The sequence below is a fragment of the Poecilia mexicana genome, unplaced genomic scaffold (assembly GCF_051168715.1).
Source record: "Poecilia mexicana isolate PSO_F unplaced genomic scaffold, ASM5116871v1 scaffold_8, whole genome shotgun sequence".
Lineage (NCBI taxonomy): Eukaryota > Metazoa > Chordata > Actinopteri > Cyprinodontiformes > Poeciliidae > Poecilia > Poecilia mexicana.
The window spans coordinates 6,554,676-6,582,135 of record NW_028263377.1 but is presented as its reverse complement, the minus strand read 5'-3'; the positions used below and the strand labels follow the sequence as shown (position 1 = coordinate 6,582,135).

The 27,460-nt window shown below is 40.8% G+C and overlaps 1 protein-coding gene across 2 annotated transcripts; it reads left to right on the top strand.

Annotated features, from left to right (window-relative positions):
- The first annotated feature begins 10,240 nt into the window (after positions 1 to 10,240).
- On the top strand, positions 10,241 to 26,768 carry hook2 (hook microtubule-tethering protein 2). 2 transcript variants are annotated; one of them, XM_088008121.1, is made up of 22 exons: positions 10,241 to 10,442; positions 11,374 to 11,456; positions 12,802 to 12,874; positions 12,974 to 13,024; positions 14,779 to 14,911; positions 15,144 to 15,211; positions 15,535 to 15,600; positions 16,734 to 16,814; positions 18,005 to 18,171; positions 18,316 to 18,456; positions 18,989 to 19,190; positions 19,365 to 19,475; positions 20,388 to 20,475; positions 20,576 to 20,639; positions 20,855 to 20,992; positions 22,447 to 22,534; positions 23,025 to 23,059; positions 23,141 to 23,223; positions 23,323 to 23,426; positions 25,048 to 25,149; positions 25,253 to 25,324; positions 25,397 to 26,768. In XM_088008121.1, the coding sequence occupies exons 1-22, from the start codon at positions 10,398 to 10,400 to the stop codon at positions 25,523 to 25,525; spliced, it is 2,124 nt and encodes a 707-aa protein (XP_087864247.1). In that variant the 5' UTR covers positions 10,241 to 10,397; the 3' UTR covers positions 25,526 to 26,768. The 2 variants fall into 2 exon arrangements, with proteins under 2 accessions (XP_087864247.1, XP_014834179.1); XM_014978693.2 differs by having other exon boundaries at positions 10,242 to 10,442; positions 20,573 to 20,639.
- The last annotated feature ends 692 nt before the right edge of the window (positions 26,769 to 27,460 follow it).

Here is a 27,460-nt window from a genome sequence, read left to right as displayed (position 1 = left end):
GCGATGACTTCTTCCTTGCTGAATGGCTTTTTAGGAGTTTGTCTACAGTTGCTAGCTCTTTGCTAGCTGCTTCAACCAACATTTGGAGAATGGAGCCAAAGAATGAAACAAATGGAGGTCCACAGTGTTTTCCTGATATCCTACCTGATTTCTTTTCCCATGATGCCACGCAAAAAAGTTTGAGGTATACCATCTTAAAATAGATCCACGTGTGTGTCTAGTCAACTCTAACTTTGTAAATTAATCTTTTTAGAAGCTTGCAAAGCCATGACATCATCATTATCCTAGCAGTCTAATGACTTACACTTTTAGTGTGTGTACTTAGTGTGTGTAAACTGTTGGGTTTGAAGGCAGAACGTAACAAAATCTGTCTTTTATTACTTTGATGTTTAGGAAATGGCAGAATAATAAGTAGTTTTGGCAAATCTTAGCGACATAGAAGAGGAAACATCTCATTTTACATGTGAACATTTGGTTTCAACCGCTCTGACAGTTAAGTATACGCAAATTTGACCTGCAACCACACACACACACACACACACACACACACACACACACATGCACACGCACTCACACGCACGCACACACACCTACACACGCGTACACACACCGGGAACCACATCTCTCTTCATTTCTGGCTTTGACTGCCGGCTTTGCAGGGAAAACAGAACCTCCTGCAGGCCCAGTCTTGCAAAAAAAATCCCACACCCTGTCATTTTTCAGTCCTGCCTGTTAACCTGCAGGACCAGGCCACCGTGTTCTGCACATGCAGCGTGCATACAGGACATACTGGAGCATACTGAAAGCAGGGCGTGGGCCTGTGTGTGCACTCGATTTAAAAAAAAAAAAAAACAAGCACACAAGGTGGAGGTTATATGACTGGCTGCGCTCTGCTATTGTTCCTGCTGACAGTGTGTGTGTGTGTGTGTGTGTGTGTGTGTGTGTGTGTGTGTGTGTGTGTGTGTGTGCGTGTGTGTGTGTGTGTGCGGGTGTGTGTGTGTGTGTGTGTGTTTGAAAGGTGCGTTTGCGAACATGTGCTGGGCGGAGCGGGCTTAAATGTGCTCCTCCAACCTGTTATTAGCCCTCAGCGGTAATTATTGGATTCATAACCACTAAGTGACACTGTGTTCGAGAGCCTTTTAGCCTCTCGTTAGGAGTTTATATCAGCAGGTGTTGTCTAACACATACCTGATGACAGCGATCCGATCAGCTCCCTTTGTGGCCTTAAGATAAACAAACACGCACTTGCACGCATCAAAGTGTCTGTAAGCAAGGAGTCACATGCAAAAGTGAGAAGCAAAAGCTGTTTGCTTTTCACATTGTTTTTATTTATTTATTTTCTTACACAAAATGCTATATTTAGTTCTGTGTTTAATTCTCACCAGTACCAAAACTAGCAGCTATCAGATTTTACTAAAGACTTGTTTTATTTAGTATTTTTCTTTTTTTTTTTTTTTTTTTTAATTAGGTGTAATCTAGAGTCATGCTAACTCTGTAAACAGTAGCCACATTATTGGCATGTTTGTGGTTTGTTCCTGAGGGAAAATGACAGCTTGCAGTTAAAGTTTGACAAGCAAGTGGGACTCAAAACTTCATGGTCTGCAAAGTCTTGTTCTCCCGCTCACTTTCAGTCACCATGGCGACCAACTCTTTGACTGATGGTTTCCACCAGTTTGTAGTCCAAGGTTTGTAATAACTTTAGCTAAAAAATGATAAAGAACCAACAGATGTTTAGATTAAAATGGAAAGTTTTGCTTTTTTCCAGATTATTATTATTTCATTTTACACAAATATCAACATCCTAAATGTATCAATCCACTGTAGAAATAGAAATATAATAACAGCAAACTTCCTATAGACATGTATTGTTTTTTTATTTCTGAGGACAAAAATAGCATTTTGGTTTATTAAGGTCTAGTCAAAGCTTCACCACAGCATAAAGGAGAGGCGTTTTGCAACAAACTCATCATTTTGTTGTCTGGACAGAGATATTAGGCCATCCGGTTAGATTCGGAAAAGTTGCTATGGAGATAATCAAAAACAAAGATACTGCAGTCTTGTACCTGCAGGTGTGTTTACTGCATGGCTTAAGGTCTGCTCATCGATTTGTCCTATGTTAGGTGACATTTTCTCCCTTTACTTTTTCCTTGCTGTGACAAAAAAAATGCTTTTGTAAATTATGGAGCTAAATGTTAATAGAAATGCTTAGATCTCCTGGGGAGGGGGGCTGGGGGGGAATGAGAACAAATCATAAACCAGATCAATCAAAGGAGAGTCGTGCTGGTAGATAACATGTATTAGTCATATAGCTACATTTTCTTACAGTAAACAACACGTAGAATTGAGACAGTTACAAAAAATAATTACATTATGAATAAAGTTGTTGAAAAATCTTTTAAAAATAATTGTATGAAGCATAATGTCAAGCTGCATCTGTGACTCATTATAATCTTTTAATGAACAAACATGAGTGACAGGTTTACAACCGTTCTGCCCAGCCTCCTTATTTAATCTGACTACTCTTATCCTGCTGAATCAGCCCCCACTCCACAACATCCACAATCCTCCATCAGAGGCCACCCAGGACTTTGTTGAGAGGGAGAAAAAAAGTGAAAAAATTAAACCAAAAAAACAAACAAAAAAAAGCCCCGCTTAATTTCATGCCACTGTAGGTGTTTTCATGTAGCCGCTGTGAAAGTTAAAAGCTTCTCCTTAAAGGATAAACACACTGAAATGTGTGGCTTCCTTAATTCAACTCCTGATGACACATCCATGACAAGCTGTTTGCCTCTGAATGTCTTGACAGCTCCAGCAGTTTAAGTAAATCAATTTAGGGGAGGAAAAAAAAAGTGCAGACAAATGCTGTGCTTTAAGAACCTTTCTGAAAAACTATTATCAAGTCATTTTCAAGCCACAAGTGCTTGTTAAGATTCTGCCATGAAAACAAAACAACGGACTGTAAATGTCTATTTTAAGGCCGGGTAAGGTTTCCGACATAAGGTTTTGATCTACTGAGGAATGTCGGATAGGTGAATCCGGGAATACTGAACTGCAAATTGGCAAGGATCCATTGTAATAGAAATTAATTCAGCTACAAAAATGAACTGTCGGAAGATTTGTGGTTAAGAAAGATTTTAATTATAGCTTAAGCTAGTTTAGCATCTGCGTTAACCTAGTACATTAGATGCAAGTAAACTGATTGGAGCTGAGTTTTGTTGCTCTCTTTAAGAGTTTTTTGTGCTTGTTTTTCTTGCAGTAGCTTAGCATGGCTAATATAAATCCCAACTGAGTTTAGCATAGCTAACCTACTGCCATGCTAACCAGCCATGGCAGTAGGTTAGCAGAAAAACCTACGCCAGTAGGTTTGCAAAGCTAAGTTCAGTTGAGAGTCAAAAAACCAACTAACTGGTTTAGCATTAGCATAGCTAACCTATTGCAACAATTATTTATCCAAGTCTAAAATTGAGCACACATCAGATCAGTGGTTGGTAATGGATAACAAGATGAAAGGCCATTTTCTTGCGGTTCCTACTGTGACCTTGAGAAAATTAGAAAGATGTTCGGCATGTCTGGTGAAGCAGTCAGCTATGGCTCACTCCCATATCACTGCAAAGCTTAGGGATTATTTCAACTGGAGACAGATACACACAACGTCTACACAGTGTGCCGTAGCATGTTCTATATGAAAGTTGCTACCCCAACAAAAATCAAGTTAGTAACGTCACGCAACAGAAAGGCTAGCGGAGTTCCTATTGAAGAATTTGGCCATCTCAGCTGCTGCCTGTCCAAAACTGTTGACCTCTTTTCCAAGATGGAGCCCAAAAAGATAGTTCTGGAACCACAAGACTGTGCTGAGGCAAGCAGGTAAAATGTACCCAGATAAAAATGAAGTAAACTGGTTCTCCATTTTTATTAGTGAAAATTCTATCAGCCTCTTTTATCTGCTGTGTCCATTTTTGAATCTCCAGAACCTCTAATGTCTGACAGGGCATCGACTTTCTACTGGTTTGCCGACATTGGAACCAAGCCTCGCGTTCCCCAGAGGACCTGTACACCTGATACACTCCAGGGGAGACATTGAGGGACTCTCCCTGAGAACACTTTTTACCCGTCTGCTGTGACTCACTCGTGCTGGCCATGTGCTGCCTGTTTTGGTGAGTTAGACAGAGAGAGAGGGGTGAGGTCCTGAAACAGAAAGCGATACTGAGAGAGGGGTTTATCAAAAACACAAACAGAGGGGGTAAACCGAAACCCTGAGTGAGAGTGAGAACACACTGATTTTTTTATTTTTTATTTTTTACAAACTGTTAACGCGTGACATCTGCTGACACAACACAGCTGATCTCTCCTCCTCCTGGCCTCTTGTGGGTATCTAGGTTATTTGGCGTTGCTCATGTTGTAGCTCTAGAGGCACAGACACAACAACTGGGAGTCACAAAGCAGCTAACTGGTTGCACATTCCTACTCTAACGCACGCCGTCATGTCTAACGCGAGTGAGACTCCAGAACTGTTTTTTTTTTTTTTTTTTTTTTTTAACAAAGTAAACACCCTGTTAATGGATTAACAGCCAAGTAGCTGTTTGCATGCGCGGATTATTACACGTACACTCCCTGCCAGGTTAGCAAGAGGCACGGTTGTCACTGGAGACATAAATCTTTGGTTTGAGTGGGAGGAGGAACACAGCTGATAAAGCAGGAACGGTCGTAAATCTCCTGCTTTTTTTTTTTTTTTGCGTCTTGTTTTGCATGTTCGAACAGAGCGTAGTTGCATGCGTGACCTCATGTCTGGAAAAGGAGCTCTAGAGTCAGACTGCTGGGTGTTTCTCACCTCCTGCTGCGTGCCCTTGCTTATTTTTGTGGTCTATCCATCTCTGTTCTGTGGGTTTGTTGTTTTTCCTTTTTTTTTTCCCAGTGACACCTGGGAAACAAATTGCATGCCAACACATTCCAGCTCCAAGTGTCTGGGATCAGCCATGCTTATAACAATGGTCTAAGGATGAGCCGAGGATCCCGAACAGGCCGTAAGGATCTGCAAAAACACGTTAGGGGTCATGTGAACCACTACTCTAATAACGCTTTTAGTATAAGACTTATCTTAAAAAACCTTCAAGAGTTTTGCTTCTATTTAAAAATGTTTATATAGTTCGCAAACAGGTGCTTCTGGACACACAACTGAACATACTTTAAAATGAAATTTTCCAAATACAGTAACTTAAGTGTTTGTTCGCACATTTAATGAAGAAAATAATGTAAAATTTATGGGAATTTTCTGTTGTAAGGTGCATTTCTTAAGGTGTAAGGTGCATTTATCTGCAACCTTGGTAAAAATATGGAAAAAGCTTTAAAATAACTTAATATTTAATTGCAACAGCATCATCTCAAACTTTATCCTTTAATTTCAATACATTTATTGAAAAAAAAATTATGTTTGACTGGGTTTATACAGAATATGACATGACACAGAGTCTTATCTGGGGGAAGACCCAGTTTATCCTTAGCCACACACACAGGGAAACAAACGCTCCAAAGCTCAGAACTAGTAAAGAGTGACCACCAGGGGTCACCAAAGCTATAACTATTAGACATTTTCTGCAAGCCAACTGAGGGTCTGCATGGCGCAGAGCTAGCTTTGTTTCTTTGTCGCTATTCTGCTAATGTAAAACAAACACACAAAAAACACAATTTCACAATTGCTGTGTTTCCATCAAATAAGAAAAGCAACTAAAATGTTCACGCGATAAGTCATTAAGAAACTTGCGGCGCTATCGTGCTTCAGCTGCCTCCTGTCGTCTTCTGCTTCGTGGCAACATCTGGTTGTTGATCATGTGACTCGTGTGATGCGGGGAAAAAGTGTTTCCATTTTAATTTTGTGGAAATAAACCAATTTCAACACAGCCAAACAAAAAAAAAAAATAATAATAATCACTTGAATTTAGCGTACAAAATTTTATATTTTTGGAATTGGAGTGTTTCCATTTAGCAAATGTATTTTTCAATATTGCAAATATATGATCAGTGGAAACGCAGCTACTGTTGCCTTGCAGTATGAAGATTCTCTCTGGAAACCTATACGGCGGTACTAGAAAAGAGTGGACTTAACGAATCACCAAAGTCTCCTCAACAACCATTAGTCACTTTATTAACGGCAACCAGCTATTTGTGGGCGATGCCAAAGAATCTTTTCTGTCCCACCAACACAAGTGTAAGTATGTGGAGTTTCCGGAGCACAAGAGGCTTAGTGGGCAAACCAGGCGCTCCATGTTCCAAGAACGTTTTCCGTAACACAGTCATCATAGGTTTGACTTCAAGTCCAAGGTTATTTGCTGCAACTCCTCAATTTCCTGTCATGTTATTGAGCAATAAACCAGGAGTTACTAAATGTTCCTGGGACTATAACCAGGTGCTTTGGTCAGATGAGACTAATCTGGCTGAACTTTAAGGTAACCGTTGCTCCACTTGGGTTTGGTGTGAAACTAAATATGAATATGTTGGAAAGCACCACTTTGAAGCACGGTGGAGGACCTGTGATGCCACCAGCATTTCCGTCCCAAAGGTCGATGGGACTTTGATAAAGTGCCGGGTGCTGTGAGACTTTCCTCTACCGGTAAACTGAGAACGAGTCACTGTCGGGGTCAGTTAGCAGGATATTGATCCATAACCTATGGTCAAAATCATCAGAGAAATTGATTAACAGACACAAAAGCCACATTTTTTACATTTAGAAGCTGTTGTTTCTACTTAGCAGACGACATCTTGCTGGGAGAACCTTGATACGATACCATTTATCGTATCGTGATACATTTCTTATCATGATAAAAAAATTTGATTTGTTATTGTCACAACAAATCAAGTGCTGTTTACATCTCCCCCAAAAAACTACCTGCACTGTCGAGATTATTTTCACTATTTTCTCTGATGTTTATTCACTAATCATTAATAAATATCAATGAATTTGAAAATGTGATAAAATACAGATATTGTGAACAGATTAGTGATAAAAATCACACTTCTTTATGTTATTCAAGACTAGTACTTGTGTTTGCCAGGTTGTGGTTGTTGTTGTGCAATGTAGTCTCAAATACAGTAACCTAAAAAAATAAAAGCAATAAATAGTTCTTATCATCATCTTTACCGTTATCAAAACAGCATCACAAAATATTGTGACAAAGCTTTGAGTTCATAACACTCACCCCTCGTTCTACACACTGAGAGATATTGATCTCTTAAACAAGTGGCTTAGGTGTCATTATCATGATGTGAAAAACGATTCTTTGCAGCTTGCTCTTAAAGAATTGATTTCTTCTTTTTTTTTTCTTTAGAAGAAGAAAAAGAAAAGCGGAACCATCCTCATTTTTTCCCCCCACACTACAAAACCGCAAACTTCGAAATAAGAAATAATTGCTCAATCTTAGCTGCCGGCCCTGCTACCTCCACCCTTCTGGTTCCCCCCCAGAGGGAAGCAAGTGCGTCAGAGAGGGGTTGGAAAAGAGGAGAAGTGCAGCTTTTCGACTTTCAGGAAGGAAACGCATCTGGAGAATAAGGAAAGAGAGAACGGGTGAAAAGAGGAATTAGACCGGAGGAAGGGGTAGCCGGCCAAAAATAGTGAGCCTCTGCCTTGCCAGTGGCCCTCCCACACCTCCCGCCACTTAGGACTTAGTCAGCCTTGACCTGCTCCTTAGTGAGTGACTAAGTTCTCCACTGCACTCCTCCACCCCCACCTGGAATCATGAACCTCACTTCCTTCAGGGTGCTCCAACTTGAGAACCGTCACTCTTTTGACACTGCTCTTTCTGGACCCCACTTTTGTGTGTGTGTGTGTGTGTGTGTGTGTGTGTGTGTGTGTGTGTGTGTGTGTGTGTGTGTGTGTGTGTGTGTGTGTGTGTGTGTGTGTGTGTGTGTGTGTGTGTGCGTTTGTTTGTAATACCTTGTGGGGACGATTTTCCTGACATATACTACGTTGTGGGGACCAATTGCTCCGTGTGGGGACCGGAGCCTGGTCCCCACAAGGGGAAACCCTGTTTTTGGGTCAGGGGTCAGAGTTAGGACTAAGGTATGAATTGAGTTTTGGTTAGGGTTAGGGTTAGGTATGTGATGGTTAGGGTTAGGAAAAGGGTAAAGGTAAGGTTTAGGCTGTAGAAATGAATGGAAGTTAATGGAAAGTCCCCACAAAGATAGCAACAAAAACATGTGTGTGTGTGCGTGCGTGCGTGCGTGCGTGCGTGCGTGCGTGCGTGCGTGCGTGCGTGCGTGCGTGTGTGTGTTTGTGAGAGACTCAGCCAACATGTCGTTGGCTGAAAATAACCAAACGTGTGCAAACAATAAAACCAAAGAATTTTGGGGCATTTTTAGTACACCAAACCTAGAGAGACAGATTGAAGACACTGCAGCTGGATCCGGTGAAACGCATCGGGTAAACCTTTGCATTCCTCGGGTTACAGAACCTTCTGGAAAAACAGGAACTCTGGCCACACAAATATGGTAAAGCCAGATCTGAGGCCACAAACTGACCCGACCGGTTTGGATGGCGAAGGACAGGAAGCAAGGTCGACAGTTCACCTCATGCAGGTGTTCACATCACACGGTGGACTTGGCGCAAACCTGCGGTTTTTGGGTTTGGCAAAAGCAAACAGGAAAGAAGTGGGCAGAGTTTCAGCAAGATTGGCTACTGCAGTTTGATTTGTGACAGGAACTTCAGACTGCAGGAAGGAGGCAGGAGTGGACCGTGAGACACAGAGACCGGAGTGGAAAGGGTGTACGTGTGGAACGGCATGTTAGTATTACAGGAGGGGAGGAATCTGACAGAAACCTGTGAAAAGTCTGCCACGCTGGAAATCACAAAGTGTTGTGAAACAGTCAGGAATTTCAAAATGAAAACATTTTAAGTTTATCTATAACACATGCTCCTTCCAAAAGCCACAAGCTTTAATGTGTATTACATCAGAACTTTCTGGAATAGACCCACACAATGTAGCAGAAGAGAGTGAAGTGGACGGAAAATGATGCATGTTTCCTTTTTTATTTGTTTTTCAAAAAAATAAAAAAATAAAATTGTGTGTCAGATGTGTATTCAGAGTCCAAATTGTGATAATCCCACAATGAAAAGAGAGTGACTAATTTAGCATGCAGCTTTCACCAGAGTGTTATTAAACCTCATTGTGAATTCAGCCTCAAACAGCATCATGAAGACCGAGGAACACACAGGACAGGTGGAGGTAGCATCATGCTGTGGGGATCAGTTCTCACGCAGGGACAGCAGGAAAACTGGGGAAACAGATGCAGCTAACCGCCCAACTGGGGAAACTAAAATGTCAAGTTTGGTAAAAAAAAAAAAAAAAAAAAGAAAAGAAAAAAACTCTGTACATCATCCTGAATGTGATAGATAGATAGATAGATAGATAGATAGATAGATAGATAGATATATAGATAGATAGATAGATAGATAGATAGATAGATAGATAGATAGATAGATAGATAGATAGATAGATAGATAGATAGATAGATAGATAGATAGATAGATAGATAGATAGATGTGCAACATGCAGCTGTATAAACCCACTGTCGACTAGAGCCATCCAGTGGTGCTTTAAGGGAATTAAAAAAACATGGAAAGAATTAAACACTTTGGATTTGGCAATAAGAACGTGTATCTGAATATGAAAAGAGTATGTTTTTGTCTTTTAACATCCCCATCTCATCCAGATTTTCTTGAAATTTCGTTTTTGCTGACTGAATAGAAATGTGGTTGTTTTTTCAGTATTTTGTGCATCTCCTCTCTCTTCAGCCATTTCCTGCAGTGGATTGTAACATTCTAAACGTCTATTAAATTTTATTTAGGGATTTAGGGGCCTAAATATTATTTGATAAAGTAGCCAGTAATTTTACTCAAGAGTAGCGATAGGCTACTTCATCATAATATTGCAAATTAAGACAAAATGTAGAAAAGTTCAGGGGTATGAATACATTTTTAAAATAGAGTAAACCCGAAATGTCTTAATGAAAGCTCCTATTTATTTTTCGTTTTCATTAGATTTTTTTTCTCTATATATATTTCAATTGACAACATCTCGGTAAATTAAGCAGGTAAAAATAAGACATAACATTTAAATCCACCTCATTTTTAGTGCGTTCAAACCTGACTGAACCGACGGCATCACTCTCAAATTACCATCATTTACTGAGACCAGACACGCTGACCCCGTAGCACAAGCCGTTTCCATGGGAACGGTCCTCATACGGAAGCTCGCGTGGATAACAGAGGGAGGGAGTGAAACGCGAAGCGGACGGGAGGCAGCGCTCAGAGGCCTGACGTGGAAGGTGTCAGGACCGGAGAAACAAACTCCTGAGCAACAGAACCGGCGAAGGTCCAGTCGGCCTGTCGCTTCACGCCACTCGGCAGCATGAGTCTGGATAAAGCAAAGCTGTGCGACTCGCTGTTGACCTGGGTAAGTCTGAAGTTAGCGAGGTTTCCGAGCGAGGCTAACCTGCCCCGGGGCTAACAGGTGACAGCAGGTGTTCGGCAAATTCACGTAAATAAATTCCTGTGGTAAAACAGAACGTTCTGTTTTACTCTCTGTGATAACATACAAGTAGTTACTAGTTCTTGGAAACGGTGTTAAGTGCTCTTCAGTCAAGCTAACGAGCTGTAAACAAACTGAGCAATATGGTCTTGGAGGTCTGCTTACCAAAGCAAAGTTAGCTGCTAGACAAACAAACCCAAACGACTTGGCGTAAGCTTCCAACATGCTAAACTTTCCTTTAAAGCTCAGAGAAAACCCACTTGTTGTTTGGCTCTTCCCCAAAGAGTAACGTGACACACTGAGCACAAGTTGGTATTAATTGACTAAATCGACTATTAATACTAAGTCTGGTATTGCTATTAATGCCAGGCTTCGTATTAATAGCAAGTCTGCAGTCGAGTTTTAAAATCTTTTATTAAAAATGAATGTAAAGGAACCGGTTTGAGTTACTTTCATTAAGAACTACTGTTTTGTTGAACCTCTGTTGCAGACTGAAGTTCTAATATAAAATTTGATATATTTAAGCTTTAAAGAGAAATATGTTTGAGTATTTGGGGATTTGAGATTCATACCTCTTAGTGCTTTTGCAAACTGTTCTGTTTTGTCTTTCTTTCTGCCTCTGTTTGTTATAAAGTAATCAAATGTGCCCAAAGATTAAAATACTTTTTTTTCTGGTAATTTCTGGCTGAATTTTGTTTCAAACTGTGTATTTGAAACAAAATACACAGTTTGATTTGGTTCATATTTTGTAGGACCCAAATGACTTTGTAGTAATTTCAAAGCAGCTGGTTTGCAGCTGTATGGTTAAGTTTATATAAAGCGACTCATGTTAACATTTTAATGTTTTTATTCTCAGTTGCAGACATTTCAGGTCCCGTCATGTGATAACAAGCACGATCTAACGAGTGGAGTGGCCATTGCTCACGTACTCCACAGAATGTAAGCATTACGTACTTATAGACTTTATGCTCTTCTGATTCGTGTAAAGGAAGAACTTAAATCAAATCTTTTTAAAAAACCAACTAATTTACAGTTCTGCTGAGAAGTTTGCGTCCTCTTCTTTGTCAGTACAAATGGATGACTGTCTCTGAATTCTTAAACTTCTGCTCAAATTAAAAGCTAGATTATTGAAACTTTGATACAATCAGGAGTTCAAATGTTCAGCTTCCCTCATTCCTATGGAAGATTTATGGAATAAGCTTTAATTAGGTTGGACCAAATCCAGAAAACCAACCATTCTAAATGAGGTCTACCATTTCTCATTAAAGGTCAAATATTCAATCAGAACTTTATCAGAATGTTTTTAATGACTATCATATGTGTATATTTGAAACATGTCCATATAATATTGGCCCAGTGTGTGATGGAATTTCTTTTACATACATTTACACTTGTATAATTATTCAAGCCTGGGTAAAAAATGGTTCTAATTAAGAGTGCACCAATTTCTGTTCGATCACTGATATTTTAAAAGCTTGATTTCGATTTTAGCCGATACAGATTGTTGTTTTTATCTTTTTGTTTTGTTTTTGTCTCATTTTAACGGCAAAATCATTAAAGGTGTTTTCACCCCTAGATAGTCCAGTAGATTCGGTTCAATTGGGAACCAAAGTTGCAACATTTGTTACATTTTCAGCTGGTGTGGTTCTCTTTCACACCACATTGTGTCAAACGAGCCAGACCTTTTGAAAAACCTGTTCCCCTCCTCACCTGCGGTGGCGCTGCACCAAGATCTGCTCAAGGATGTGACGCATAATTCTCTGAAGAAGACACTGAGCACAACTTCCTTCTTGACGAAATGCAAACTAAAATGTAGAGGCGTCATATTTTACTGATTGTAGGACTTCTCTTTAGTTGTTGGTAAAAGACAACGAGCCATTTCTCCTGCTAGAATTAGAATATTGTGTTTGTTTTAGTTGTATTTACCCAGAATGCCCTGTGCTATAGTCCGCGTCCTGCTTTTGGAGCTGTCTCCGTTTCACTTGGCATTCACGTATGCATTTGAATCAAGACCTCGGCTTGTAGGAAAAAGTTTTTTTTGGTCTACGTCTGAGCAGCTAGCTTAAAAATGTTCTAACATCAAAGCTGTTGTTCCACTTTAGGACACTTTGACTTTTTTTTCTCCCCTTCTCATTATTAGCATGTCATGTAGCTTTAATGAGCATCTTTACTTGAATGCTACAGTGTTTAAAAGAACAAAGGCTGTGTTGCTGCTGCTGCTTCCTGTGGATTATGATGTCCAGAGAGATATACTGTGACTGCAGCTCTGCGTTCTCGTTAACAGAGACCCCTCTTGGTTTAATGAGACGTGGCTTGGCAGGATCAAGGAGGAGAGCGAGGCCAACTGGCGCCTTAAAGTAACGTTTGAAGAGCTGCAGAACATCCTTTTTGTTTTTGTTGTCTTTGACTAAAACTAAAAAAAATCACAGTGCCATCTCCTGTTTCTGTTTTTCTAGGTCAGCAACTTGAAGAAGGTCCTGAAAAGCATGCTGGAGTATTACCATGATGTAAGATGTTTGGGTTTTTTTAATCGGTTCATCTCAGTGAATCAGAATATCATCAAAAGTTAATCTAGTTAAGTGATTTAATTCAAAACAGGAAGCTCATATTGTTTATAATCATTCCAGACAAATTGATATTTGAAATGTTTTTTTTTGGCTTTGTTGTCTCTCATCTTCTGTACATTACTCAAAGGTTTAGGAAGGTTTGCTGGCCAGTCGACCACAGTAGCTGCATTACAGATGTGCTCAAAACTTTGTTGATATTCTGCTAATATTGAAAAAGAAATCACAATTTTGCAATTGTGGTGCTTTCGTTAAATTACAAACACAATTAAAATCACATATTAATACGTTTATTCACACTTTAAAGGGGTAGTGGCGTTAAGTGAAACCGACTTTTTCTGAGCTTTACATGTTATATTGTTATTCCCTTATCAAAAACATACTTGGAGTTTTGCTTTGATTCTTTCATGGATGTTTGAGGAATCCTTTAATCTCCATGGCAACCATTTAGCTGTGCAAAACGCTTGGGTGGACCCCAAAACTTTAGAATTCACAATGTTTTAAAGCTGTGGTCTCGTGTTGTGTTCACATTTTCTACTAATCAGTCTTTCTCAAACTGTGGTCCCCAGACCACTGGTGGTCCGCGGGCGAGGTGTGAGGTACTGCATGTAAACGACCGTTTATTTCCCGTGACGTGAGCTGAAAGTGTGATGCTACAGCTAGCTTACCAAAGGATTGTGTTATAAGTAATGATGGAAAACTGGCTTAAAGCCGGGTCACTCAAAATAAACGAAAAGCTGCAGAAAGCGGTGGAAAGAAAACAACTCCAGGAATATTATATGATCAGAGGAAGCTAAGTGATAGCTGCTGTGGAATTCCTTTGAACATTTTTAATTAAAAATGATGTAATTCAATTAATTAAATACTATAAATAAATATGATTGATAGAAATTGGTTGGATTATTTTTATATTTATAGGTGCTGAAAATGTTTTTTTTTTTTTTCTTCTACAGCAACTCAAGTCTATTTTACTTTAACTGTGCTTCTTAATCACAAATAGCCCTAAATGTTATTATACACATAACACTTCTTTGACGTCATTGGAAAGTTTAGACTTCACACTTTCAGAATCTGTAAATGACACAAAATGCCCAAGTAGACGGGTCTTCATGTTCATGGCTTTGTTGTGGCCCATCACATTTACCAAACAGCACCACTCTTCTCATCAGGAATGAACAAACAAAACAACAATATGTGAGTTAAGAGACTAATATGTTCATTTCAGGTTGAATTTTATATTTAGATGTGTCATCACGGGGCCAGTTTCAGGTTAGGTGGCAGATCCAGGTGACTGTTTGTTAAATGGGTTAAGTGTTTCTCGGCCTGAAAAGGTTTGAGAAACGCCGGCTTAGATCTGTTAGCCGCCAGCGCAGTTAGCAGCTACGTTTTGTGGCCACTGTTCATTGGACTAAGGTCAGTCCCAGCGGTCTTCTCCATGACATGACATGGCCGTAATATTTCTATAAAAAACTTTTTTTTGTTTTATATAATACTCTACACTCCATATAAACGAATGAGTTTCCGTCAGCTGTAAGCCATGTTTTCAAATTGAAATACTGCAAAAAAAACAAAACAAACTTTTTGACAATGTTGTGATTCTTTGAGATGCCCCCCCACACCCCCTTACTTCTCTACTTCTGTTTGGTTCATGGCTGTGCTTGGACATGTGACCTTTGACCTTCCCGTGTCGCGGCAAGGTGCTCGGTCAGCAGGTGTCCGACGAGCATTTACCAGACGTGAACCTCATAGGCGAGCTGGGAGACGTGACGGAGCTGGGCAAGCTGCTGCAGCTCGTGTTGGGCTGCGCCGTCAGCTGCGAAAAGAAACAAGGTAAAAAAAAATAAATAAACAAAATCCACACGTCAGCCTGTGAGGAATGATCCACAAGATTATTTTAACTCTCGTGAACGACGCTTTTCCCCCCCGTTTCCCAGAATAAACTTTAAAGTTTGAACCGTCGGTTTAATGAGCCTGAGCTGGTTTCATTTTAGGAAAGATTATTTGCATTAATCTGCGTCTGGCTGCACATTGACACCTTTTGTTGTCATCGTCTCCCAAACAGAGCAAATCCAGCAGATTATGACACTTGAGGAATCTGTCCAGCATGTTGTGATGACAGCCATTCAGGAGGTGAGTGAGTACCCGACTCATCCGCTCCTCGCTCTCTCTCTCTTTTTTTTTTGTTGTGTTTTTTGTTTTAATCCAGATGTTAGTCATAGGTGTAATTCATATGGATAAACATTTAGACTGAAATAACTCCCTCCAAATCCTGCTTTATGCTGTTCTAAGAATAGATTTGGTGCTTTTGAGGGCCAACGCTGTAGGAGTTGATTAATATTGAGCTCAGGAAGATTGTCTTCAAATGAGAGATATTAATAAATCTGAGCAGACCTGCATCTGCCAGCGTGGTTTTTATCTGTCACTTGAACTCATTTCCTGCTGCTCGGTTTCAGCTTCTAGCGAAGGAACCGACATCTGAACCAGGAAGTCCAGAGACGTACGGAGACTTTGACTACCAGGTAAATATCACAAAGTCGGTACAGGGAAATTATGAAGCAGAGGATCGTCTGTGTTTATGTTTGTGAGGTGAAAGGGGTGAGAAAATAATAATAATAAAAAAACTTAGTCAAATTTTGTTTTTTTTTATGTTCAAAATGGATGTTGTTCTTCATCGATACAAAACTTAGAGATGTTGCACATTTTCTGTATTTAGAAAAAGGCATCTAGTTTTCGATTTCTTTTGTTTTTTGTTCGACTGAACAAATTTATTTTCAGTAAAAAGGACAAAATTTGGGTCTTTTTCTTTCTAAGCTCTAAGTCTTACCAAGATTTTTTTTGTCTAGTCGGTGCAAATATCTCAGTACGCTCGAAATACGACAAAACTGACCTACATGTAACATTTCACCAAGATATAGTAGCTGGATTTAAGTCAATAATTAATATAGATTTAATAAAGTACTAGTTCCTCCAGCAGATTATTTTCACTTAAACTATTTTGTCTTTTATAAGATCAAAAAATGCAGTGAAACTTGTACTTTTTAATCAATATCCAGAAATGTTTTGCCATTGTTCAAGTAAATTAAGACAAATGCAACAAATTTGCAAATTTTGCAGTGTGCCATTATAGGCCTGTCAAAATAAACAATAAACCAATTAATCGCATGACAAATTAAATGAAACTTTTTAATTTTCATTTGTACAATTTATTGGTTTTCTCTCTTTTTACCAAAAAGTGGATGATAAATAAATAAATAAATAAATAAATGTTCATTAGAATTTAAAGTTTATTGATAATTGAGAATGTGTTCTTGCATTTTTGTGGCATTATTACTATTATATAAATGAAAACGGTGTCAAAACAACAGCATTGTTTAGCGCAGTAAGTTCTGGGACAATTTATCGTCCAGCAAAATTTGTTATCGTGACGCAGTAAAAACAAAATTAAATAATTTTTAAATTGCAGTTGAAGAAGAGCTTTTCAAATTATATTAAAAAAAAAGAAAAACTTCACAGTTACACTCATTGTGTTGCGCTCTCAATGCAGGGAAGTTTGTGGTAGCATGTGAATCTGTGAGCGCTCGCGTTGCTCTTCTGACGCGCCGGTCTCTCCTCTGATTCTCCGACGTGACGTCTCTTCTCTGCACTCTTTCAGTCCAGGAAGTATTACTTTCTGAGCGAGGAAGCAGGCGAGAAGGAGGACCTGACGCAGCGCTGCAGAGACCTTGAGCATCAGGTCAGTCGGCTGAACGGAGGTCATGTGATTTTTAGCAAACGTTTCCATCTCTAGTAAAGTCAGAATCAGTTTTTTTTACGAAGCTCTTCTCTGCACCGACATGCTGCTCTCTGCCAGAGATTATCAGAACTTTTTTCACTTTGGCTTCTATTGATTACCCTGCAGGATATCATCTTATTTGTGACTTTTTTTTCCCTCTTCCCCCTTTAACACACTTTCTTGTCAGTAGTTGCGTAACATCTAGATGAAACTGACACATTGCCTTGGGATGGATCGGTAGCCAACAATAATTTGTGCTCTCTCTCGGCCCACCTGTTTGTTTACTTGCTCGGCCCACACGTCGGGAATTAGTCAGCGGTGTTGTTTTAGGAGCTATTTGCTGTTACTGGCCCGGTGCTGCAAACACGCAATCTGTCCTAAAAAGTTCAGCGCGGGCTTATGCTGCCTGGAAAACGCGTCCCGTTTGAAAAGTTTCCACTTGTTTTTTTTTCTTTTCTGGTGGTTAAAAGATCAAAATTGTTGGAGTTGTTTCCAACTTAAAAAAAAATACAGCAGCAGTTCCAGTATAAGGATTCTTGTTGTATCTAATCTTAGCATGAGGATCTGGTTTAAACCCTCGGGGTTGGGGGTGAGTGGAGCTCTGTCAGGGAATATTGAACGTCAGCTGACCAAGCAGCATTGACCACAGAGCATGTGAAGTGACAAAGAAGCTCGTGCTTTAAAGACTTTCTTTGCACTAAAGCGTGGTGAGTTTCTTTTGTGTTATCTCAAAGGTTTTCTCTAAATAAACCTGCCTGAAATTGATCAAATTTCTTCACCTTCACACGCTTGGAAATATTTTGCCTTGAGGATTTTTACTTGCATCTTTTATGTAGTAAAAACAAGGGATGCTCTGATCCACTTTTTTTCCCCTTCCTGTATCAATACAGATATCTGAAGTTTTTTTTTTTATTTTTATTTTTTTAACACTGACCAAATGTACTGAATTACAAATGTATGAGATAAATCTGCACACATGTGACACAATTTGTATGTACACAAGTTTGGTCAAACTTTAATTTGTTCAGTCGGTGCAATTAGGAGTAGAAGAGCCAGTTTAATATAAATAATAAACTTAAATTGAGAAAAACAAAAGGCTGAATACCTCGATCAAGCATAAACTGTAACAAACCTTCTTTGAAATCCTGCAGCTGTCACTGGGCGTGGAGGAGAGGTCGTCCCTCCAGGCGGAGGTCCGCTCCCTGAGGGAGAGGCTTAGCCGCAGCGACTCTCTGGATGCCGCAACCACCGCCATCACGGGCAAGAAGCTGCTGCTGCTGCAGAGTCAGATGGAGCAGCTGCAGGAGGAGAACTACAGGTTGGCCAACACTGAAAACATCACTGTGACAACCGGTAGCTTTTCTACCCACATACGAGATGTTTTGGTGGTAGACTCGAGCTTCTTCTCGAGTCACCTCAGTCGTGTTTGTTTCTCACCCACATGAACCGCCGTGCGCCTCAGGCTGGAGAACGGCAGAGACGACCTGCGCGTTCGTGCAGACATGCTGGAGCGAGAGGTGGCCGACCTGCAGCAGAGGAACGAGGAGCTGACGAGTCTGGCGCACGAAGCCCAGGCGCTTAAAGACGAGATGGACATCCTCAGGTGACCGGACTGTTTAATCGTTCTCTACTATCAAAATCAGTCAGTCATGAGCTGGAATGGTGACCAACACAACTGTACATGTGCTTTAGAGAATCAGTAACACAACACAATAAAGTCAAGTTTTTTGTTTTTTTTTGTATAGCACATTTCAGCGACAACTTCAAAGTGCTTTACATAACAACATGATACAGTCAACAATGAAGAAACGGTCAATAAAGATAACATTTTGTCAAATGCCATTATATACACTTTGAATATATTGATCAATGTTCCAGTTATTATCAAATGATAGCCTTGATTTAAAACAAAACTATTAAATGCAACAATATTATTGTTTATCACGATAACTTCTGAGGCAATTTATCGTCCAGCTAAATATATTAAGGTGACACAAATCAGGACACAGAGCTGACACCGCCTTCCTGATGCTAATTGAAGGCGTTTGTTATTCACGTTCATCGGTTAAATGACTTTTTCCCCCAAGCATGGCTAACCGCTACCCAAACCCCCCGTCCCTCTGCTGCCCCCTCAGACACTCGTCTGACCGGGTGAACCAGCTGGAAGCGCTGGTGGAGACCTACAAGAGGAAGCTGGAGGACCTGGGCGACCTGCGCAGACAGGTGCGCCTCCTGGAGGAGCGCAACACCGTGTACATGCAGCGCACCTGCGAGCTGGAGGAGGAGCTGCGGCGGGCCAACGCCGTCCGCGGTCAGCTGGACACCTACAAGAGACAGGCACGCCGCGTCATCTGTTCGCCATCTGAGCGATGATAAACTGAGTCTGGCTGCTGCATGTGTTTGGAGAGATTTGCTGTTTTCCTGGAGCGCTTCTCGCAGACTGCGTGTGCTTTCTGATTTTTTTTTTTTTTTTTCTGTGTGTGTATTTATTTATCTATTTTTTTTTTCCAGGCTCATGAGCTTCACACCAGGCACACAGCGGAGGCCATGAAGGCTGAGAAGTGGCAGTTTGAGTACAAGAATCTTTATGACAAGTATGACGCACTGCTGAAGGAGAAAGAAGTGAGTTGTTGCTCCTCGGCACATTTGGAAGATGTTGTGTGGATCAGCACTTCTCTGCTGCTGAGACTGTTGCCAGGCAGATATTGTGCTGCTGACTCCCACCTGATCTGATCGGCTTCTAGAAAAGTCTCAGATCTGACAGCGATCTGTCCGTGTTACATAAAGATTTATGTCGTTTTGTTTTACGAAAATGAATATCCAGTATTAACAGGTTTGTATCAGTAACAAATTTATCCAAGAAGTTATTGCAATAAATTATAATATTGTTGTTTTGACACCATCTTCAAGTGATGTAACGCAAATTAATTCTCAAAGATTAATAATCTTTAAATTCTAGTGAACATTTAACACTTCAACTGGAAAACATTTTAAATATCCATAATAAACAAAACAGATAAAATGAATTATTTCTAGTTAGGGCTGGTTGAGACCAAAGCACCAGACTGAAGACTTTTGTTGTTCAGTTTTTGTAAACGGAGAGAAAAGAGGAAAACAATAAATCAAATAGAAATTATAGAGCTTGTTTAAATTTATCATACTATTAATTGATTTATTGCAACAGGTCTAGATATTAATATTGCTATCATGGCCGACAATTTGTTCTACTTTTGTATAAATATCCATCACTGTCAACAAATACTCCCCTCCAAAACAAACGACAATGTTTAAATAATAAAATAAAGTATCTGCTGTTGGTATCGTCCAAGTTTTAGTTATCAGACCGAAAAAGAAATCAGCCAGTTCCGACGGTGAAGATTTATCGTGCATCCTTTGTGTAAAATGCATCGTTTGCTGATGTAACGTAACAAAACATGAACAAAAAAACAAAAACAAAGGAGTGTTATTTATCCCAGTTCATCAAATCAGAGCTTCTAATATTCTGGAAAACATGTTTCCTTTTCTCTTCTGCAGCGTCTCATTTCAGAAAGAGACTCGCTTCGGGAAGCAAACGATGAGCTGCGGTGTGCACAGGTCCAGCAGGGCTGCCTGAGTGGAACAGGTGGGAGAATCATCCCGAATATTTTTATTTATTGATTGCATTGAAACACGATGGCGTTTCGTAAGACTAGTTCATATATCTTTGTTTCTCTCTGTAGCAGACTTGTCTGACGGTGACGTGACGGTGGGGAACCTCGCTGCAGAGATCATGCCCACTGAGCTAAAGTACGTCCATGTGTCCATCTGAACCAGAGCTTTACGTTGGTGCTGTGTTCATTGTGGAGTTTTATTTTGGAAGCTGAACGCTCAGCTGGCCAGTGGATCAGTAACACGGCGTCACATAAGAGCCTCCTCAGTCAGGCCCACCATTCCCCCATCCGTCTCCCGTTCCTTCCCCTCATCCTGTCTTTCTGTTTTTCCCCATCTTCTGCCTCCGACAGGGAAACGGTCGTCCGTCTGCAGAGCGAGAACAAGATGCTGTGCGCTCAGGAGGAGACCTACAGACAGAAACTAGTGGAGGTCCAGGCCGAGCTGGAAGAGGCGCAGCGCAGCAAGAACAGCCTGGAAACCCAGAACAGGTAGGAGTTTGTTCATGAATTCATTAAACGTTTCAACTTTTTTTTTTTCTTTTTCTCTCTCAGCAATGTTGGATAAGCGTTCCCCTCTGGGGGATGGGGGGGCCACCATATTGTGCGTTCCCGGGTATTAAACTGTTGATTTGGCTGAGGGAAGGAGTGATATCTGCCTAAATGTCAACTCGCCCTCTGGACTGCGTGTGGAGCGGAGCTGTGTGGGCTGGGCTGGAGGACAGGCAGCAGAAAGCCAGATTGTCCCTACAGCGTGTGTGTTTACGTGCAAGAGAGTGTGTGTGTGTGTGTGTGTTTACATGCCTGTGGGCATGTGGACATGTGGGTGGACTGTTTGTGTGTGCGTGTGTGTGTGTGTGTGTGTGTGTCTCCAATGCAACACCAGGCTGAGGGTGTGGGAAGCATCCCCAGCAACAGTAACAGGAGGAGAGGAGTGGAGTGAGCATGCTCAGTAGAGCGGAGCGCTGAATGGACGACAGGTGCTCACAGCAGATGCACAAAGTTCCACTTGAAACATCTTTAGCCCACAGTGGAATCGCTAAATAATTTAAACGGAGATAATTTAAGGATCTTTTTTCAACAGAGGATGGTGAAATATGGGAAATGCTCTGATCTGTAAAGGACTATTACATTGTCAAATGAATCTTCTACAGCTGATTTTAGAAAGTTCACTCAATGAACTGTTGGAGGGAAACGGGTTTAATCTGAACAAAAAGTTACATTTAGCTTAAATATGATCAGTTTTTTTAGCAATATTTCTTTCTGGGACAACTTTATTTCAAACATAAAAATACAGGAAGGAAATAAAACAGACAGTAGAGAACAAGTTATAAACTGCTAGATAGCATGTGCTTTAGCCTTAGCTTCTTCGAAATATGTTGATGAACTGCTTTAGCATTAGCTTCTTTTAATACTGTGATAATGTAGCACTTTAGCTCAGTGTTAAAGTGCTATAGTCCGTTCACTTTCCCGTCTGTAGCAGAACCATTAGCTTTTTGCTAACAGCTGTTGAAATGGTGCTTTAGCTTCGGCATTAGCTTCCGCTAAATACGGTGTTGGTGTGCCTCTGTAGCATTTGCTTCTGCTAAATATCTTACTGGCGTAGTGCATTAGCCAGTAAGTTATTTATATAGAAAAGGAAGAGAGCATTGAAGTCTAGTCCATCATCACTTCAGGAATATGGTCTTCACTGTGGTCCAGATCCTGTGTTAATGTAGCGCTTTAGGTGTTTTAGCAGAGCTGTTTGATTACTTCTTTAAGGTTACCTCAACTAACTTCTTAGTTAGCGATGCGCTCCACTGCCTCTGCTGCTAACACGAATCAGTCAACAAATGATGGTCCTTAAACAAGATCACAGCGTCGTAGAGTTGGTATTCATTTCAGACTTATACTTTTTCATAAAATCCACATTAAAATCTTCCTCCCTCCCTGTTGTCCATGCCAAGGTTGAACCAGCAGCAGATCTCGGAGCTGCGCTCTCAGGTGGAGGAGCTCCAGAAAGCGCTGCAGCAGCAGGACAGCAAACACGAGGACGTGAGTGGAATAATCCGCCTCTCCTGCTCTGTTGCTTTTCACCGTTACTCAGCATACTGTCCACAATCAGGCCGATGGAATGCCGACTCTTTATACGGCCTAATCAATTTATAATTTCTGAAAAAGAAAAAGAATCCTTTTTGCACGGCTCACTGAGAGATTAGCTAGAAAGACCACTTGGCCTTGGAGGACTGCAGTGTTTGCTCTCCTTGTGGGACCTGTTGTGTGGGACTTTAACCCATGTTTGCTGTGGTGATTCAGCGCTAACGCCTGCCCCTCTCTGTTTGTCTCTCTCCACTTCTCCCCCCCTCCTCCCCCCATCCTACATCTGCCAAAATCAGGCCATCGTAAGTACGGCCCGTCCAAGAGGCCCGTGATTTCACTCTGCGACAGCTTGACTCTCTGCTTACACGTTTCATGTTTTCATCCTTCACATAGCGTGAATCTTACATTAACGTTTTGTGTGTTTTCTCCTCTTATTGAACCAAAGTCGTCATTGTTGAAGAAAAAGCTGGAGGAGCATTTGTAAGTCATTCACCTCCGCTGCTGCTTGGCGCGCCGGTTTACCACTGATGGGATTCGTCTAAAGTGACTCATTTGTTTCAGGGAGAAGCTGAACGAAGCTCACTCTGACCTCCGGAAGAAACGGGAGGTCATCGACGACCTTGAGCCCAAAGCGGACAGCAACAGTTGAGACCCGTTTTTTTGTTTGGTTTTGTATTTCCCCGACTCTCCCGGCTTATTGGTTCATGCTGTGGAGTTCTGAACGCGCCTGTTTTTTTTCTCAGTGGCCAAGAAGATAGATGAACTCCAGGAGATCCTTCGGAAGAAGGACGAGGACATGAAACAGATGGAGCAGAGATACAAACGCTACATGGAGAAAGCCAGAACGGTCAGTCCTCGTCGAGGGAACACACTCCTCTCATCAACATGGCTCATTAAAGGAGCCTTCCGTCATTTAAAGCTTCAAATGAGACGAAATCTGCTAGAAATTTACAAAACATAGCAGTCTTCTTAAAGGGACCCACAATCAGTTGTAATGTCAGACTGTATTTGAGGAACATTATTACAGATTTATTTTAAAAATACTGTTTATATATACGGTAGTGGATGTATGCTAGGTGCTACAGCGCTAGCTCCATCAGAGAAGTATTTTTTGCGCTTTGAGCGACGTTCAACCGTTTTGGTTTGAAAGCCAGTGCAGCAAAGGAAAGTGAAGATGAGGAGGACCAAGCAGATGAAGAGGAGAGACTGATAGAAAAATGTTACGTATTGCACAGTGTGTGGTGAGGTCATCTTTGTTGAAGAAACAAAAATGAGTTTTGGTGTTGCTCCTACACAAAGTAAATACTGATACTTTTTATCTAAGTTTAATCAAACTTTTGGTGTAACCGCATCCTCAGTTTGGCAGGCACTGTGAAAAAAATGGCGACCCCTGCAGGTGAAAAATATAATCACGATATACAATTTTTGAAGTTATTGTGAGGTTTCGCTATGAGTGCACCGATTTATCAGCGCCGATTTTCTTAATTTTGGGAGATCAGTGACGGACCAATAATTTCATATAAAAACAATCTGATCCCCTGATCTCATCATCTCAGCAAAGGTCTAAAAATGAACCACTCTCCTCTCCTGCTCTGCAGAGAGAGAGACAGAGCGACAGACTCAGACACCAGGTCATGTCTCCACGTTTTGCAGTTAACAAAAGTGGAGCAACTTTCTTGCTATATTTAGCGACAAAAAAATTTGTTGTTGGCCAAAATCGGAATCGACAGGTCAGGCTTTTTAAAGATTGGTAATCAGTGATCGGCCAGAAAATGGCAATCGCTGCACCGCTAGTTTTTATGTTTAACAACTTTGAAGTTAATGAAGATATTTCAACATATTTTGGCCAACATGATCAACTAGTTGTGGATCCCTTTAACTACTAGTTGCTGTAGGTTTTTCGGCTAAATATTCTCTGATTTATGTTCAATGTTGGACCCCTCACATACTGCAGAACTGGAGTCTTGTTCAGGTTTCTCAGTGGATGAAACTTGAGATGTAACAGCAGTGAAGCCTTTCAAAAGCACTTCTATCTGTTAAACTTTACCTCATTTTTTATGTTGCCACCACAAAATGAATGTGATAAATCATCACATTGAAATGTCATTTTGAAGTGGAGGAATGGATGATTTGTATGGGTGTTTTGTTTTCTAGTCTGACCAAAGTTAAGCTTCAAACTGCAACATGTTCTGGCAGCATTATGCTGTGGAAATGCTAATCTGCGAATGCAACCGTTTTATGTCAAGTAATCATGTTTCTGAATGACCTAGTCAAAGCACACACCTAAAATCTATTCAAAATGAAGCAGCAGAAGGATCTACAACCTACAGACTTGGTCACAAACGCACACCACACTTTTCAGATTTTATTTTCGACAGTTACCATCCCGGTAGAACACGTTTTCAGCGTGACGAAGTGTTTCCGGGGCGACAGAAAGGTGTCATCAGGAGGATGTTTTCTGTGTGCAGGTGATCAAAACTCTGGACCCCAAGCAGCCGGCTCCGACTCCCGACGTCCAGTCTCTGAGGAACCAGCTGACGGAGAAGGAAAGAAAACTCCAGCATCTGGAGGTGAGCCGCGTAAAGAGCGTCGGCCGGCGAAACTCCACTCGTTTTTTTATTTTTTCCCCAAAGTGTCACTAAAAAGCGCCGGGCGCGTTCGTTTCTCCTCCAGCACGACTACGAACGGAGCCGAGCCAGACACAGCCAGGAGGAGAAGCTCATCATCAGCGCCTGGTACAACATGGTCGGTACGAGGAGGGCGCCTCGTTTTCCCAGCTCCGCGTCTCTCTTAACCCCTCTGCCGTTTCCTCCACAGGGCATGGCGTTGCACCAGCAGGTGTCGGGCGAGCGGCTGGGACCCGGAAACCAGGCCATGTCCTTCCTGGCCCAGCAGAGACAGTCCACCAACGCCCGGCGCGGCCTGGTCCGCCTGCAGCCCAGATGAGGCGGGACGGGACGGCCAGGTCCACCTCTACCTTGATGCCTTCACTTGGACCGCTGCACGTTTCCCTCTGTCTCGTGTTGCTGCTGCCCCCTGCTGGCTCATAGCCACATGACAACGTTGTGTTTTTCTGTAATTACCCTCCAGCAGGTTTTGTCACCTTTTCAGGTGACTTTGTTTCCTGTGTAGCCTCTTCAGCTCAGTCTTGTGTTTTAATCTTTTTTATTACTATTATTATTATTTAATATTAGGTTAAACGGTACAAGTTTGGATCATTTTAATGTGATGGAGGGTATTAGTAGGATATTTCCAGTTAATGAAGGCGTATAGTATGAAATCACTACACTGTTTTTGTTGAGTTCCCTCCCGTCTTCGTCTAAAACGTAAACACTGGAGGGAACCCGATCGTCAGGGGTGGATGGGAAATGTTTAGTGTTCACTTGAATGTTTTTCTGAAATGCAAACTTCGTAAAACTCTTTACACTGGAGCACTTTTATTGTTAGAAAGCCGGATGTGTTCAGTGCCTTGTACAGGATCAGAACTGTTTCCTTTGTGGAGCAGACCGGCGATGAAGACGATCAACCTCTTCTCTGTTTTATGCATCCAAGTTTAGATTTAAGTTTTGTTTTTTTTTATCAATATTTTTTTTTTTTTTTATCATCACACTAATGGTTGAAACAGGGTACGTGGTTGTGGGTGGAGCCTAATGGCGCTCACTGCATCCCGCTGCTGAACTCGTGTTAATCCCAGTTTAAAGCTGGATGATCAAACTACTGATGTTTGGCCGTTTTTTTCCGCTGCTGACCCCTCATGGAAGGAAACTTTGAAGGAAACGCTTCTTGCCGTTGTCTGACAGGAAGCGAGCGGCAGATAAAAGGCATGATCAAACACTAAATCTGACTTTACTTTACCTTTGCCCAGACTTTTTCTCTTTTTTTGATCTAAGCCTTTTCTTTTTTTTTTTTGTTCATCCTATATCAGAACTGTGATCTTGTAACTTGTTTGATCCCCGTTGACGCTTTGTGCCGTTTTCTCCTCAGGCCACAGTCATGTTGCTGTGCACATTTTTCTGAGTTCATTGCTTTTGTTTTATTTATGGTTTGAAGCCGTAGCATGGTGCGAAGAGGCTTGGTTGTGTTTTTCATACTGTGGTCTGGTGGATGACATGGTGCTGTGATGGGGATCTGAGGCACGTAGTTCTGTTCTGCTGCTGCACATCAAATAAACTGGATCCGAACTGGAAAACTACATCTGTTTGGTTTCTCTACATTCACTCTTAGGTTCAACTGGAAACTTTTGTACTTGAAAACGACATCAGGCCTTCAAACGTAATTCTATCCCTTGAAGAGGGGAAGGAGACTCGTGAGAAAAAAAACTCAGGTTAATCTCAGAAATATTCTAGAAAAAATTTAGAAATTTCAAACAATCAAACTTTTAATTTCCAAAACATTTTCTAGAAAATTGAATAGATTCATCTCAATTCTTTTTTTTTTCTTCTGTAAACTTTCCACTTTTTTCATCTAGGATATTTCCAAAAAAAAAAAAAACAAACAAAAAATATTCTGGAAAGTTGCAGAGATTAATCTCAAAATGTCTGTACTCTTTTTAGAAGCACCATACTTAATGCTTCTAAATATTATGAATGATGAATATCTTTTCAGTTTTGTTAGATATCTGAAGAAATGGCATCAATGAAGACCATCATGATTCATGCGGTGGCAGAATCATGCTGTGGGTTTGACCAAAGGTGGTAAAGGTTTCAAAAGACTAGTAGTTATAATCTACAGTGAGAAAAAAAAAAGTTTTACAAACTATTAAATTGGTGGTCTGAAAAAATTAAACCCAATACTTTCCAGAATTTAGGTTAAAAAAAAACTAAAATGAAAACCAGGGTTTTTTTATGTAACAAAATGTGTAAAAGTTTGACTTTTCCAAGC